This window comes from Carlito syrichta, unplaced genomic scaffold, assembly GCF_000164805.1.
Source record: "Carlito syrichta isolate Samal-C Ts95f unplaced genomic scaffold, Tarsius_syrichta-2.0.1 Scaffold305546, whole genome shotgun sequence".
In the NCBI taxonomy this organism is placed as follows: Eukaryota; Metazoa; Chordata; class Mammalia; order Primates; family Tarsiidae; genus Carlito; species Carlito syrichta.
In genome coordinates, this window is record NW_007249642.1 from 744733 (window position 1) to 759300 (window position 14568).

Genomic DNA, 14568 nt, shown 5'->3' on the forward strand with positions numbered 1-14568 from the left:
CACCAAGCAAGGTCGTTCATAATCCAGCTTTGACTGTCACCTGGTCACACGGACGCCATTGTTAAACTGTAGATACAAGCTGAGAGCCACAAGCATGACCTTGGGAGCCACCTGCTGATGGAAACTGCCTGGGTTTGGGCTCTAGCTCTGCTCTGCACTTCCACTTTCTCTTTGTGTGGGGGTCTCCTTATCTAGGAGGACCAGGTAACTCAGTCCATAGCGAGAAACTCAGACTGCACAGCTGCCTTATGTCACGCGGGCAGACACTAACAAGGGCCCAAGACCAGGCAGAAACTTTTTTTTTTTTTGAAAAGACATAATTCCAAAACTCCCAGGACCTTCACTGTGACTCTGTAAAGGCTTGCTCCAGTTGCACGAAGGATCCTGCTCGCCACGTGCACTTAATACTGTGGGGGATGGGGGGGCGCATCAGAGCTGAGGGTAGCTGGCAGGGCTTGCCTCGCACCCAAAGTGTTACCTTTCAGGTCATCTGCCAGTGGATCAGAACCGACGGATAAGGGGCTTACTAAACAAGGAGAGATTCAGAACATAAACAGAGAGAGCATTTACATGAGCCAAAGATTAAAAGGCACTCCGTCTTTGTATTCCATAAAAGGGATCTTCCAGAGACCTTCTGGTTCTGAATAAGAGGCGTCAACGGGACTATTCCTTCATCTGACTTCAGCCATGATTTGGGGCTTTCGTCCACACGGGTTTCGGGGTGGGTGGTTGAGTCCTTCTCGGCCAGGGAGCTGAGCCGCTCCCCTGCTCTCCTGCGAGAGCCTGGACCAGGGCTCTGCGGGACGCCCAAACCAGGCGTGGAGGCCCCGCCCCCGGGAAAGCCTCGTCCGGTGGGCGGTCCGGGGCGTCGCCGACTCCGCCCCCGCTCCCCTGCGCCTGCGCGGACGCTGCGGGAGCCGGCGCCATGTCCCCATCGAGGCTCTCCGGACTGCTTAGCCGCGCCTCGGCAGCAGCGTGGACAGCTGCAAGTAAGGCCCCAGGCCCCGGGCCAGGGTCGCGGGCGGGGTAGCGAAGACCTGGGCGCCGCCAGAGGCGTCCCCAGCGGAGGAAGCCGTGTGTCCGGGACGTTCGAGGGCGCGGGGACTGCACGGCTCCCCTCTCAGGCTTCACCACCCAGCTGTGGCTTGGAACCGGTCCCGCACGGCCCGGGTCTCCGGTGAGCCTAGAGCCGGAAGAGCGCCGAGGCTTTTCTGGTCCAAGCGTGACTTCCTTCCGGCCTTGCTCACGCTATGCGGGAGCCCAGACGTTCCGGCATATGTGGAGCGCGTGGACGCGCCGCGTGTGGATGCCCCCAAGACAAACGGAGAGGAGGGCCCTGGGTATTGGGATTCCGTCCTTTACTTATTCCCATCTGAAAGGCTGTGCGGCAGCCTGCAGGATAAAACATATTGGACAAATGCAGAAGTGGGCCAGGGGAAATAGGTGTAGCGTGAGAAAGATGCAGCCAGGAATTGTTAGTATAGAAAAGGCCTGCTTTCAGTGAAACCAGCAGCTTAAGCCCATTTTTGTTGGAATTTTTTCTCAATATGCTACAGAGTTAGCAACCCGGAGTAGACTAAACATTTGAGTTCATGACTTCTGGAGAAATGTGTGCAAGTTGAAATCAGAATTACTACCCTCAGTCAGTGGCTCCACGTTTCTGTGCAATTGCTTTTCTTTGGGCCGTTTCACCAAATACATTTTGCTTATTAATTGTAAAAATTGTAAATGGTCCAAAAGCGAATAATATAGAAAGTGACAGTTCCACGTTATCCAAACCTCAAGACAGCGGTTTTAAAGTTTTGTTATGTTCATCCAACATCCCTTTTCCACTAGCTTTAAACGTTTAGTTATGAAATAATTGGTACTCACAATATGTCCGTGTAGCACGTTTAAGTTATGAAGCAAAACCAGCAACTATGAAATCGCTCTCCAATTTAAGACATAGACTGACATTTAAGACACATTATCCAATTTAAGACAGACTTTTCATGTCAAGGAGCTCCCTGTGTGCTCTCTCCTGATACAATTGTGTAACGTTGGGTTTGATCTTTATATAATAGTTAAACGTCGTTTGTATTTGTTTTTTCCTCCCAGCTAAGCCCGTTTTGAGATGGATCCCTACTGATGTTTGAGGTGTAGTTATTCGTTCAACTGTGTAAATATAGATGCATTTTCCATGCTGTCTCTCAGAGGACACTTGGGTTATTTTAGAAACCAGGATTGACTGCTGCTCACTCTTGTGTGTCTCACCTGTGTCCAGATGGAGCGAGTGAATTCCAAGTATGTAAAGGCCTGTTCTGTTTTATGATATGATGGCCAAGATGTGAAGGCATTTTTTGTTTCTATAGCCATGGTCCCTGTACCAGTGGTGTATGAGAGCTTCTGTTGTTCCATGTACATACCACCACTTGGCTTTGTCTGAAGTTGTTTTTGTGTGTTGGCTGCCTCCAGGGTGTTAAAATGGTCTCTCCTTGGGATTTTGCTTTTCTCTGGTCCCACTTTTCTGCTATTGGTTGGTTCTGCTGGCTCTCATTTCCCTAAATGCTTTCCTGCGATTCTTGGTAAGACTTCCATGAGACATGGGTGAGAGCATATTCTTCTCAGAGCACCCGCTTCAGCCTTTGCCATGTGTCTAGGAGCACTTCCACATTAGACTTGGGTCCATTTGGACCATGCAGATAATGTGTGGTCAGACCCAGACTCAGGTGTGCTCAGCTCATGGCTTCAGAATCTCAGAGTCTTCTTTTGTCACATCTCCACCCAGAACCAAGGTTAAGGTGGTCACTTTTCCTTCTTTTACTGTTCTTTTCTTTACCTGGAGGTTTTAGTTTCTTGTTCTTTTGACCAGTATTATGAGCAACACCTAGAAGCTTGTTAAAAATGCAAGAATCCTGGCAACCCCTCCTCCCCCTGTGGGAGCTTTTCTTTCCTCTCAATAAATCCTGCTTTTTCCCTCTCAAAAAAAAAAAAAAAGCAAGATCCCAGGTCCCACCAGAACTAATGAAAATCTGCATTTTAACAGGATCCTGCAGTGAAATATTCTGGCTCACTTTCTTTTTTCAGTGTGGGAACCTCTCTGAGTCTCAGCCTTGAATAGGCTTTCTGTTTGCTTAAGCTTCAGAGACAGTCATCTGTGTGCTGTTCCAAAAGCTCGGTACCCAGGCTCCAGGAAAGAAAGACACAAGACATGTAGCAGTTTCAACTTAAGTGCCTACTTCCCTGAACTGCTTTTTCAGTTTATCATTATTTACTTTGAAATGTTATGTCTCTGATTTAAGTGTTTTGGGGCAGGCTCGGTGGCTCAGCCTGTAATCCCAGCACTTTGGGAGGCCAAGGCAAGTGGTTTGCTTGAGCCCATGGGTTCGGGCAATTTGGCAAGACCTTTTCTCTACAATAAATCAAAAATCAGCTGGGCATGGTAGCGTGTGCCTATAGTTCCGGCTACTTGGAAGACTGAGAGGCGGAAGGATTGCTGGAGCCCAGCAAGTCAAAGCTGGAGTGACTGTGAATGTGCCACTGAACTTCAGCCTAGGCAATGGAGTAAGACTCCAACTAAAAAAAAAAAAGTGTCTTGTTTATTTGTTTACCTTTTTAGATGTTTTCTAGCTGTAGAATTTTATTTAGCTCATTTATCAAATTGCCAGAAACTGAAGTTTGGGATTGTGTGTGTGTGTGTGTGTGTGTGTGTGTGTGTGTGTGTGCGCGCGCGCGCGCACGCATGCGTGTGAAAAAGAGACTCTTTTGGTTTTATTTGTATTATTTCTTCTTTTTAAAAGGTTGTCTTCTTGCCAGTAATGTGCATGTAAACAGTGCTAAATAGGCTTTGGGTAAGGCCAGGCCACCCCTTCAAAGCAGAAGACATGGGCTTTATGGTGGTTATCTCATGTCATCCTAAAAGATGGTTTTTGTTGTACATTTGTTAGACAAGTCAGTTGACAGGCAAAACATAATATTGGCATTACATCATTACTGCTACTCACCACCTACTACTCGACAGGCAGAATTGCTGAGCATTGCTCTCAGGTTGCCCTTCCTGCCACGTATCCTCATCTGATGCACCATCTTTCTTGGGGCCTTTGAAGCCATGTGTGAGTGCCTCTCATCCACCACCCATGCCACTGAGTACATGCACTATGTCCAGAGCTACAAAGCCCCTGTGCTGCAGAGCACAGCATCCCTGTCTTTCCTTCCCCCAGTTCTGTTGTACTGTCACCTGACTACAAAAATATTTCTGTTTATGCTTTTGTGGGTCTCAGGCTCCCTTAAGAAAACTGATCTTTCTACCAATAACGTCTCTCAGAAGCATAGTAGGGCAGACTGAGGGAACAGTCTCAGACTTATGCTTGGCTACTCCTTTCTTCCCCAAGATGCACTCATGTTTCTGTTCTTCACCAAAGACTCTTACACAGGTGACTCCTGCATCCCAAGGTAGGCTCACCCAGTATGTGCACAGATACAGACATACAGACGTTCATTTCTCTCCTTGATGTGTGTGCATATCTATTTGTGTATGTATATAATGATGACTAGAATATGAATAAGATGCACAAATGAAACATTCTAATTATTTGTAATCCTGTCAAGACCAGATAATTCTATGAAATAATAATAGGTACTGTTTGTCGTTATACTAAGTACTGTACATAAGTGATCCTGTTTATTCAGTAATCTAATGAGATAGATACTATTATTTTCAACTTGGAAGGAAGGAAACAGAAAGGGTAAGTAACTTGGTCAAGGTTGAACAACTAGTAAGGGATCGTATTCTTTTCCTACTGCTGCTGTAACAAATGACCACAAACTAGTGGCTTAAACTTTGCAGTTCTGGAAGTCAGAAGTCTGAAATATGTCTCATTGAGCTGAAATCAGAATGTTTAGCAGGGCTGTGTTTCCTTCTGGAGGATCCCAGAGAGAACCTATTTTCTTCTTGTCCAGCCTCAAGAGGCTACCCACGTTCCATCTTCCTGACCAGCAGCAGCAGGCCAAATCTGTCTCTCATGACCACCTCTCTGGTTCTCTCTTCCAACTCCCTCTTCCCTTTATAAGGACCCTTGTGGTTCCATTGACCTAACCAGATAATCCAGGATCATCTTCCTAGTTGAAACCATGTGATAAGCAGTCTTCTTTCCGTCTGCTACCCAAATCCTTTACCACATAATCTGACTTATTCACAGGTCCTGGGTGTTGAGTTCTTATCAACTTTGGGGCCGTCATTCTGCCTGTCACAGTAATGTAGCTGGAATTGATACCCAAGTATATCTGCCTCTGAAGCTCTTCCTTTAGGAAAGTGAAAACCACTAACACTAAGCTCATTTGTTCAGTGTGGTTTTGCCTTTATTGTATGTTACCTTGACGTGAGGTTGGAGAACTTTCGTAATACTGAAAGTTTAACTTTATGAACTGAAGTGATTTTGTTTACACATGGCAGATACCTATTGCATTTTCAAATTTTTGGTTGACAGGAATAGAGGACTGAATATAAGAATACAAAATATAGCCACTTGTGACTTCTAGAGATTTAGATACTAAATATTATCACTGAAAGATTCATATTCTATTACTTAGTTACTCTTAATGTTCTTATTTTTGATATTTTAGCTTTGCTTCAGAAATTGGTGTTTTGTATAAATTTCTGTAATTTTGATAATAGTCAACTAACTTATTTCATAGCTTCTCTTTTCAAACTGGTTATTTCCCAGAAAGGGAAATGAAAATTTGTTCTAGAAGATAGGGGTGGAGGGAGGAATTTTCAACCTATGACCTTTTGTACCTTTTGACCATTTAACGAAAGAAAAGAAATATGCTATTACTCAGACCATTGATAAGAGTTAACGTGAATGCTGGAAACAAAAATATTAAATGATTCAAGTAGAATAAGTGAACAGCTCCTACTTTTCTACTATCTCCACTCTGCTAGGATCACCCCTCCTCTGTCATTCTTTGAGGAAAGCAAGTGCTTCTCAGAGAGGAAAGTCTGAACCTGTCCAACAACCCCCTAAGAAGCCAACGTTACCAGAAGGTCGTTTTGATGCACCAGAGGATTCCCAATTAGAGAAAGAGCCACTGGAAAGTAAGTATGGGTGCCTCGCTTCATCTTGGAATTCTAAAAGAAAGTACCTTAGTTATTAACGAAAGAAAAGAAATATGCTATTACTCAGAATTCTGTATTAACAGTAATGAAGCATATACCACAATGAGTAAAATTACCACACTGGCCTTCAGTAATACATATGAGTTTTGGGGGGCCCCCGATGGGTGTTTGATTGTGTTTGACTGTCTTATTTATCATACAGCATTATTCACATGGCACAATATGTAAGTTGAGAACTTCTTTGATATGAATAAGAGAACCCTCCTTGAGCAAGGTTAAACAGAAGGTATGGTGGGCTGTTATTAGGGTCCAGGTCAAGGTGAGGCACCCAAGGGCAGGCAGGGATGATGCTGGCCTTGGAAAGAGACTGGAGCCTCAAGATTCATACCTACACAGAAAACAGATGTTCTCCTCCTCCTCTTGAAGACTCAAGTCTCATCTTTACGTGGATACCAGATTTTCTCCTCATCCCTTGGAGCCTCAAGACCCATTCTTATATGAAAACCAGATGTTCTCTTCTTCATGAATCTCGGGACTTGTCTCTTGGAACCTTGAGACTCAATCCTACATGGAAGCCAGATGCTCTCCTCCTTCTCTTGAAGCCTTGGAACTCTTCCCTACACAGAAACCAGATGTTCTCCTCCTCTGGAACCTTGGACCCATCCAGATGTTCTCCTCCTGCTCTTGGAGCCTATAGACTCATCCCTACACAGGCACCAGATGTTCTCTTCCTCCTCTTGGGGCCTCAAGACACATCCCTACATAGAAACCAGGTGTCTCCTCCTCTTGAGCCTCGGGACTCATTGGTACACAGAACCCAGATGTTCTCCTCCTACTTTTGCCTCAGAGTTCATCACTACATGGAAGCCAGATGTTCTTCTTTTTCTCTTGGAAGCTTGGAACTCTCTCTAAGTGGAAACCAAATGTTCTTCTCCTTCTCTTGGAGCCTCAGAACTCATCCCTACACAGAAACCAGCTGTTTTCCTCATTCTCTTCGAGTCTTGAAACTCAGTTCTGTGTTGAAACCAGATGTTCTCCTCCTTCTCTCGAAGCATCAGAACTCATCGATATGCGAAAACCAGATATTCTCCTCTTCTTGAAGCCTTGGGACTCATCAGTACGTGAAAACCAGATATTCTTCTTTCTCTTCTGGAACATTGGGGCTCATCTGCGTGTCCAAACTAGATGTTTTTCTCCTCTTAAAGCCTCAGGAATCATTGGTACACAGAAGCCAGATGTTCTCCTCCTTCTCTTGGAGCCTTGATTTTTCCCTACATGGAAATCAGATGTTCTCTTTCTTCTCTTGAGCCTCATGACTCATCCCTATGCACTAACCAGATGTTCTCCTCTTGCTCTTGAGCCTCAAAACCCATCCCTACACAGAATACAGATGTTCTTCTCTTGAGCCCAGGACTCATCTCTACATGGAAATCAGATGTTCTCCTCTTCTTGGAGCCCCAGGACTCATCCTTGTGGAAACCAGATGGTCTCTTTTTTCTTGGAGTATCGTGACTCATCCCTATGCAGGAACCAGATGTCCTCCTCCTCTTGGAGCTTCAGGACTCTTTGGTACATAGAAACCAGATGTTCTCCTCCTCTTGGAGCCTTGACTCATCCATACAGGGAAACCAGATGATGTTCTCCCTCTCTTGGAGCCTCGGAATTCATTCCTACATGGAAACTAGATGTTCTTCTCCTCCTCTCGGAGCAACAGGACTCATCCCTTGAAGAAACCAGATGTTCTCCTCCTCGTGGAGCTTTGGGACTCATCAGTACAGAGAAATTAGATATTCTCCTCCCTCTCTTGGAGCATCAGGACTCATCTGTTTGTGGAAACCAGATGTTCTCCTTCTCTTAGAGCCTTGTAACTCATCAGTACATAGAAACCTGATGTTCTCCTCTTGGAGCCTTGAAACTCTTCCCTACACAGAAACCAGATGTTCTCCTTCTCTTGAGATGTTCTCAAGGCTCTTGAGCCTTGGGACTCATCCCTACCCAGAAACCAGACGTTTTTTTCCTCCTCTTGGAGGCTCAGAACTCATTCCTACATGGAAACCAGGTGTTCTTCTCCTCCTCTTGTCTCTGCTCACTTCCCTTTATTATTTCCTCTCTCCAGCCTAGACTTCGAGTTCACTAAGTGGTAAGTAATTCCTCCCAGCAGCTGAGCAGTCCAAGAGAGCAGCCAGATTAAGACTGTAATTTCTCATTCCTCTTTCCAGATTCCCTCAGAAGAAAGCTCATTGGTCATGCTTGGCTCAGGTATCAACAGCTGAGTCAGTCAGATGGGTCATGGGTAGAAGTAGTGGTTCTCGCAATAACCATGTTGTTAGAGAGAGGGAAAGGGTAGTTTTGAGAATAACTAGATGAGGGGGATGGTAATAGACTAAATACTAATTTGTATTCAGTACATACAAAATTTGGCTCATACCTTAAGCTCTGTTTTAAAAGTACTCCTTTAGTTTTATTTGATTCCCTTTTATCCTTGAATTGTAGAACATGTGAAAATATTAGCTATTCAAAAAATAAAATCTGGTTGGGCATGGTGGCTCATGCCTATAATTCTAGCACTTTGGGAGGCCGAGACAGGAGGATTGCTTGAGCCCAGGAATTTGAGTCCAGCCTAGGCAACATAGCAAGACCTCATCTCTACAAAAAACAAAAAAAGTAGCCAGGTGTGGTGACACATGCCTGTAGTCCCAACTACTTGGGAGGACAAGGCACAAGAATCCCTTGAGCCCAGGAGGTTGAGGCTGCAGTGAGCTGTGATTGGTCTACTGCACTCCAGCCTGAACAACAGAGTGAGACCATGACTCAAAAAGACAGAAGGGATGAAGGGAGGGGAGGGGAGAGAAATGAAATAAAATGATTACATTTAAATTAAAACAAATAATTTGAACAGCATAAATATAAACATGCCACTTCAAGTCCTGGGCAAGGTGGTCCTGCTTGTCTAATTTTCTAGTGAAATGAGAGTTAATCCATCTATGCATAGAGGCATCCCAGGCAAGAAGGTATCAATAGAGGATACAGGAATCCGTCTGAAACTTTTTCTAGACTATGAATGTTGTGAAATTTGTGCACTGTTTTCAGTTTATAACACTTTGCCGAGACTAGTTTTCAGTTTATAACACTTGGACCAGACTAGTCAGCCAAGATAATAGAGACTTTAAACAACTAGCCAGGTGTAGTGGCTCACACCTGTAATCCCAACATTTTTGGAGGCAGAGGCAAGAGGATTGCCTGAGTCCAGGGGTTTGAGACCAGCCCGGGCAACTTGGCGAGACTTCATTCTACAGTAAATCAAAAAATTAACTGAGCATGATAGGGCATGCCTGTGGTTCCTGCTACTGGGAAGGCTGAGGTGAGGTGGAAGGATCACCTTAGCCCAGGAGGTTGAGGCTGCAGTGGCCATGAGTGTGCCACTGCACTCTAGCCTTGGCAACAGGGTAAGACTCTGACTCAAAAAAAAATCTGAGGTAAAATACTTCCTCATGACATTGCCCAAGATTACATTAAGGATCTTGTGACGGGGAGGGACCCCCAATTGCCTAGGTGTGCCAGTATCATCACAAGGGTGCTCATGGGCAGGAAGCAGGAAGGCCAGAGAGGTTGGAGATGCTGCACTGCTGTCTGTGAAGGTGGAGGAAGGACCGTGAGCCAAGGGCTGTGGCGCGTCTGACAGCTGGAAAATGCCAGGAGATGAATTCTCCTTGAGAGCCTGTAGGAGTGCAGCTCTGCTGACATCTCGACTGTAGCTGAGTGAACATGGGGTTTGGAGTGAGCCAATATGGGTGAAATTGGAGGCCTCAACCAGAGTGCTCTGGCCTGTGGACTCCAATTTCCTCCTACACCTGCCTTTGGACACCTGGTGGGAAGACAGAGGGATAGTAGAGCATTCTCCCTCTCCAGCCTTGCCAGAACGTGTAATTCGTGTATGTGTTTGTCTTTTGGCCTTTCCCACCTCCGTTCTGGGTAAGTCCCATGAGGGAAGGGGCCTCGTGTCTCAGGATCACCACAGGTCCCTTCCCCTCCTTACACAGCACAGGGCCTGGCAGGGTCCTTGTGGAAGGCATGAAGCCCAGTGCTCAGGGGATTGCCGTGAAAAAGAGATGAAGTCTCAGCATCCCCTTGTGGGATAATTGTGGAGTCATCTGTGAACCAGGCACCGAAACAACAACAAATAACAGACAAAAAGTACTATATACCACAGTGAGCTTAACATTTTAGTGGGCAAGATAGGCAGTGATGACAGTAAATCAGAAACACATCTATGAACTTAGTGATAAATGCTAAAGAGAGTGAGTCAGCCGGGCATGGTGGCTCAAGCCTGCAATCCCGGCACTTTGGGGGATGGAGGCAAGAGGACTGCCTGAGCCCGGGGTTCGAGACCAGCCGGGCACTTTGGCGAGACCTCATCTCTACAATAAATCAAAAAATGAGCCGAGCATGGTGGTGTACACCTGTAGTTCCAGTTACTTGGAAGGCTGAGGTGGAAGGATCGCCTGAACCCAGCAGGTCGAGGCTGCAGTGACCATTACCATGGGTGACAGAGTGAGACTCCACCTCAAAAAAAAAAAGAATGAAGCCAGGCTTGGTGGCTCAGCCTGTAATCCCACGCTCTGGGAGGCTGAGGTGAGTGGATTGCCTGAGCCCGCGGGTTCGAGACCCGACTGAGCTACTTGGCGAGACCTCATCTCTACAATAAATCAAAAAATGAGCCGGGCGTGGTAGTGCGCGCCTGTAGTTCCAGCTACTCGGAAGGCTGAGGCGGAAGGATCGCCGGAGCCCAGCAGGTCGAGGTTGCGGTGGCCGGGGGTCTGGGTGACAGAGTGAGACTCCCACTCAAAAAAAAAGAGAATGAGACTGCTGGGAAGGGAATGAGAAGTGTTGAGAGGTTGGCAGAGATGGATGGATGAATAGATAGATGATAGAGGGGAAAATAGATGATTGGTTGGTTGATTAATAGATGATTGATTGATGAATAGATAATGACAGATTGGATAGATGGAGTTTAAGAATCTGAGTTCTTTCTAATAGCAGGTTCCATATACGCAGCAGTACAGTTTATAGGCAGAGAGCAAGGCTCCAGCCAGAATGTCTGGATTCAAGCTCAGCTTTGCCACTCAGAGGCTGTGTGATTTTGAGCAACTTTCTTAACCTTTGTGTCTCATTTTCTTCATCTATAAAATGGGGATAAAATCATGGTTCCTGTCCTGTGGTTTCATGACGAAGATCGCATGAGTCAGTGTTTATAAAGGGCTGAGCACTGAGCCTCCTGATGGGCTTCCTCTGATGAATACATGGTACTTTGAATGATAATTGCTGTTATGCTCACAAATGGCAATACCAGCCAACCAGTTGCTGAGGACAGTCCGTGTGACAAGGAACATGAATGCTCACGGCCAACACTCATGAACACCTTTAGGTGCCTGGTTCCTGCTAGACTCTTACGTTCATTACCGTGACTAATTGCCAGCACAGCAAGGCAAGTGTGAGCATTCGCCCCATTTTCCTGGGCAAAAAGCTGAGGCATTGAGTCAGGGTGACTCCTTCAGAGTCATCGTGTTTCCCAGCCGTCCAGCCTCTGTGTACCCTGCTGTCAGCACTCCTCACCAGCTGTCTGGAGCCACAGCACATCTGAAGCTACTCCCAGGTTGTAGTTGAGTGCACACCCAGAATTCCGAGTCACTAATGTTGTAGTAAAGTTCAATGAATACGAAAATGTACCCACACTCAGGAAAAGAAATCACATTTTCCATCCCTGTAAAGACTGCATAGCAACCTGGTCAGTGATATCCAGCCTGTTATGCAAGCCTGTCATCAAAATTGATCATAATGCACTTCCTCTCTCCCTTGACTTTTGCTCATGGCTTCTGTCTTTTCTTAGAATTTCCAGATGATGTTAATCCAGTTACCAAAGAAAAAGGTGGACCCAGGGGCCCGGAACCTACCCGATATGGAGATTGGGAACGAAAAGGACGCTGTATTGATTTTTAAGTTGTGTGTTCTTTAACCTCAGTATCATTTTCTGAATATATACATCCGAGTTAACTTATTTCTGATTATTTTATTTCTTTATGTCATTTAAGTCATGTAATTTCCATAATGTGTTTAAATATATATATATATATATATATGATGGCTTTGGAAGAAGATATGCTGCTATAAATTAGAAAAGGGGAAATATTTTACATTAGCACATATTAACTATAACTTAAATGTATAGGAGTATATTAAATGATGATTAGAGCTGCAAACCTTCATCACTTTTCAGTTTTATCAGTTGCTTATAAAATGCACATGTGAATAAAATTTGTTTTATGATTGTGTTGCCGTGTGCTAGGTATTAGTAGCTTTTTAAATGTGAGTTCAAGAATGCATTATAGTTTGAGAAGGCCTCAGTAATAACGGAAAATCATTAACTTGGAACCAAATACTTGGGTTCAAATCTTAACTCTTCTGCTTATTCCTATGTGACCTTGGGGAACTCATTTAGCTTCTCTGTGCTTCAGTATCCTTATGTGTAAACTGGAGGCAATAATACTTTCACTTGTAGGGCAATTGGGAAGATTGAATGAATAAATAACATGTGTACTAGTCATGGTTCTTCAGAGAAGCAGAACCAATATGATACAGTATGTAGACAGATGAGAGAGAGAGTTTGAGAGATTATGAGGAATTGGCTCACACAGTTCTGAAGGCTAAGAAGCCACATGATCTTCCCTCTGCAAGCTGGAGGCCCAGGAAAGCCAGTGGTGTGATTCCATCCAGTCCAAAGACCTAAGACCTAGGTAAGTCCATGATATAAATTCAGCCCAGGGGCAAAAGCAGATGAAATGAGATGTCCCAGCTCAGGCAGTGAGGCACGAAAAAGGGGCGAGTTCCTCCTCCCTTCTGTTCTCTGTTCAGGCCCTCAGGGAATGGAACGATGCCCAACCACATTGTGCAGTCTACTAAGTTCTCCAGTTCCCATGTTAATCAGAAACTGGTCTGGGCACTCTGGCTGCCTCAGGTTGACACATAAAATTCGCCGTCACAATCTGTAAGCCACTTGGAGCAGTGTATCACACATACTTCTCAGTAGGTATAGCTCTCTTTAAATTATGAGTGTGTTTTTTTAAGTTTCTAGGTTTTCTGGGTGGAGGCATTTAACCAAAATTTGAAATACTTGAGTTGAAATTGCTTTATATCAATGCAACTTGAGAAAATCATTAGTTGAAAAAATAGTGATTTGCGTGAGCGAGTTGAACCGAAATATATGTGAGTTTGTGGAACATAAAATTCAGGTAGGTACTAAGGTTCGAATGTAACCCCTTTCAAAGCTTAATCCCCAGTGTGGCACTATTGAGAGATTGAGACTTTCAGAGGTGTTTGGGGCCCTAGGGCTCTGTCTTCATGAGATCAGTTTATTTGTGGATTAATAGGTTAATGGATAAATGGGCTGTCATGAGATGGGTACTGGTGACTTTATAACAAGAGGAAGAGGCCGGGCTTGGTTGCTCAGCCTGTAATCCCAGCGCTTTGAGAGTCCGAGGTGAGTGGATTGCCTGAGCCCATGGGTTCGAGACCCGCCCCGGCGAGACCTCATCTCTACAATAAATCAAAAATTAGCCAGGCATGGTAGCGCGCATCTGTAGTTCCGGCTACTTGGAGGGCTGAGGCGGAAGGATTGCCGGAGCCCAGCAGGTCAAGGCTGCGGTGGCCAGGAGCCTGCCACTGCACTCCAGTCAGGACATCAGAGTGAGACTTCAACTCAAAAAAAAAAAAAAAGAAAGAGAGACCTGAGCTAGTGTGTTAGCATGTGAGCATGCTCAGCCCACTGGCCATGTGATGCCATGCACCGCCTCTGGACTCTGCAGAGTTCTTACCAGCAAGAAGGACCTCATCAGATGCACCCCCTTGACCTTGGACTTCCCAGTCTAGGACTGTAAGAAATAAACTTCTTTATAAATTACCCAATCTTGGATATTCAGTTTTACAACCGAAAATGAACTAAGACAGTTGGTACTAGAAGTGGGATGTTGTTGTAAAGGTACCTGAAAGTGTGGCAGAAGCTTTGGAACTGGGTGATGGGCAGAGGCCTGGAAGAGTGTGGAGGAGCCGGTCAGAAAAAGCTTAAGACTTGTGGAGGACTCAGAAGATAAGACTGGAGAAGTTTGGAACTTCTTGGAGATTACTTAAGTGGTCATCACTAGAATGCTGATAGAAATGTGGACTAAAGGACCTTCTGACAAGGTTTCAAACTAAGGATTGAGGTATCATAAACTGGAGTATGGGCCATCCTTGTTTTAAACCACAAAGGATTTGGTTGGATTGTGGCTATGCCCGAGTGCTTTATGGATTGCAGAACTTAAGAACGATGCATTAGAATATCCGATAGAGCCGGGCTCGGTGGCTCAGCCTGTAATCCTGCACTTTGGGAGGCTGAGGTAAGTGGATTGCCTGAGCCTGTGGGTTTGAGACCCGCCTGGGCA

General features: G+C 45.3%; 1 protein-coding gene across 1 annotated transcript; it reads left to right on the forward strand.

Annotated features, from left to right (window-relative positions):
* The first annotated feature begins 904 nt into the window (after window positions 1–904).
* On the forward strand, window positions 905–12423 carry SDHAF4 (succinate dehydrogenase complex assembly factor 4). The gene is made up of 3 exons (XM_008061724.1): window positions 905–989; window positions 5921–6073; window positions 11982–12423. Exons 1-3 carry the CDS (start codon window positions 926–928, stop codon window positions 12089–12091), a joined length of 327 nt encoding a protein of 108 aa, XP_008059915.1. The 5' UTR covers window positions 905–925; the 3' UTR covers window positions 12092–12423.
* The last annotated feature ends 2145 nt before the right edge of the window (window positions 12424–14568 follow it).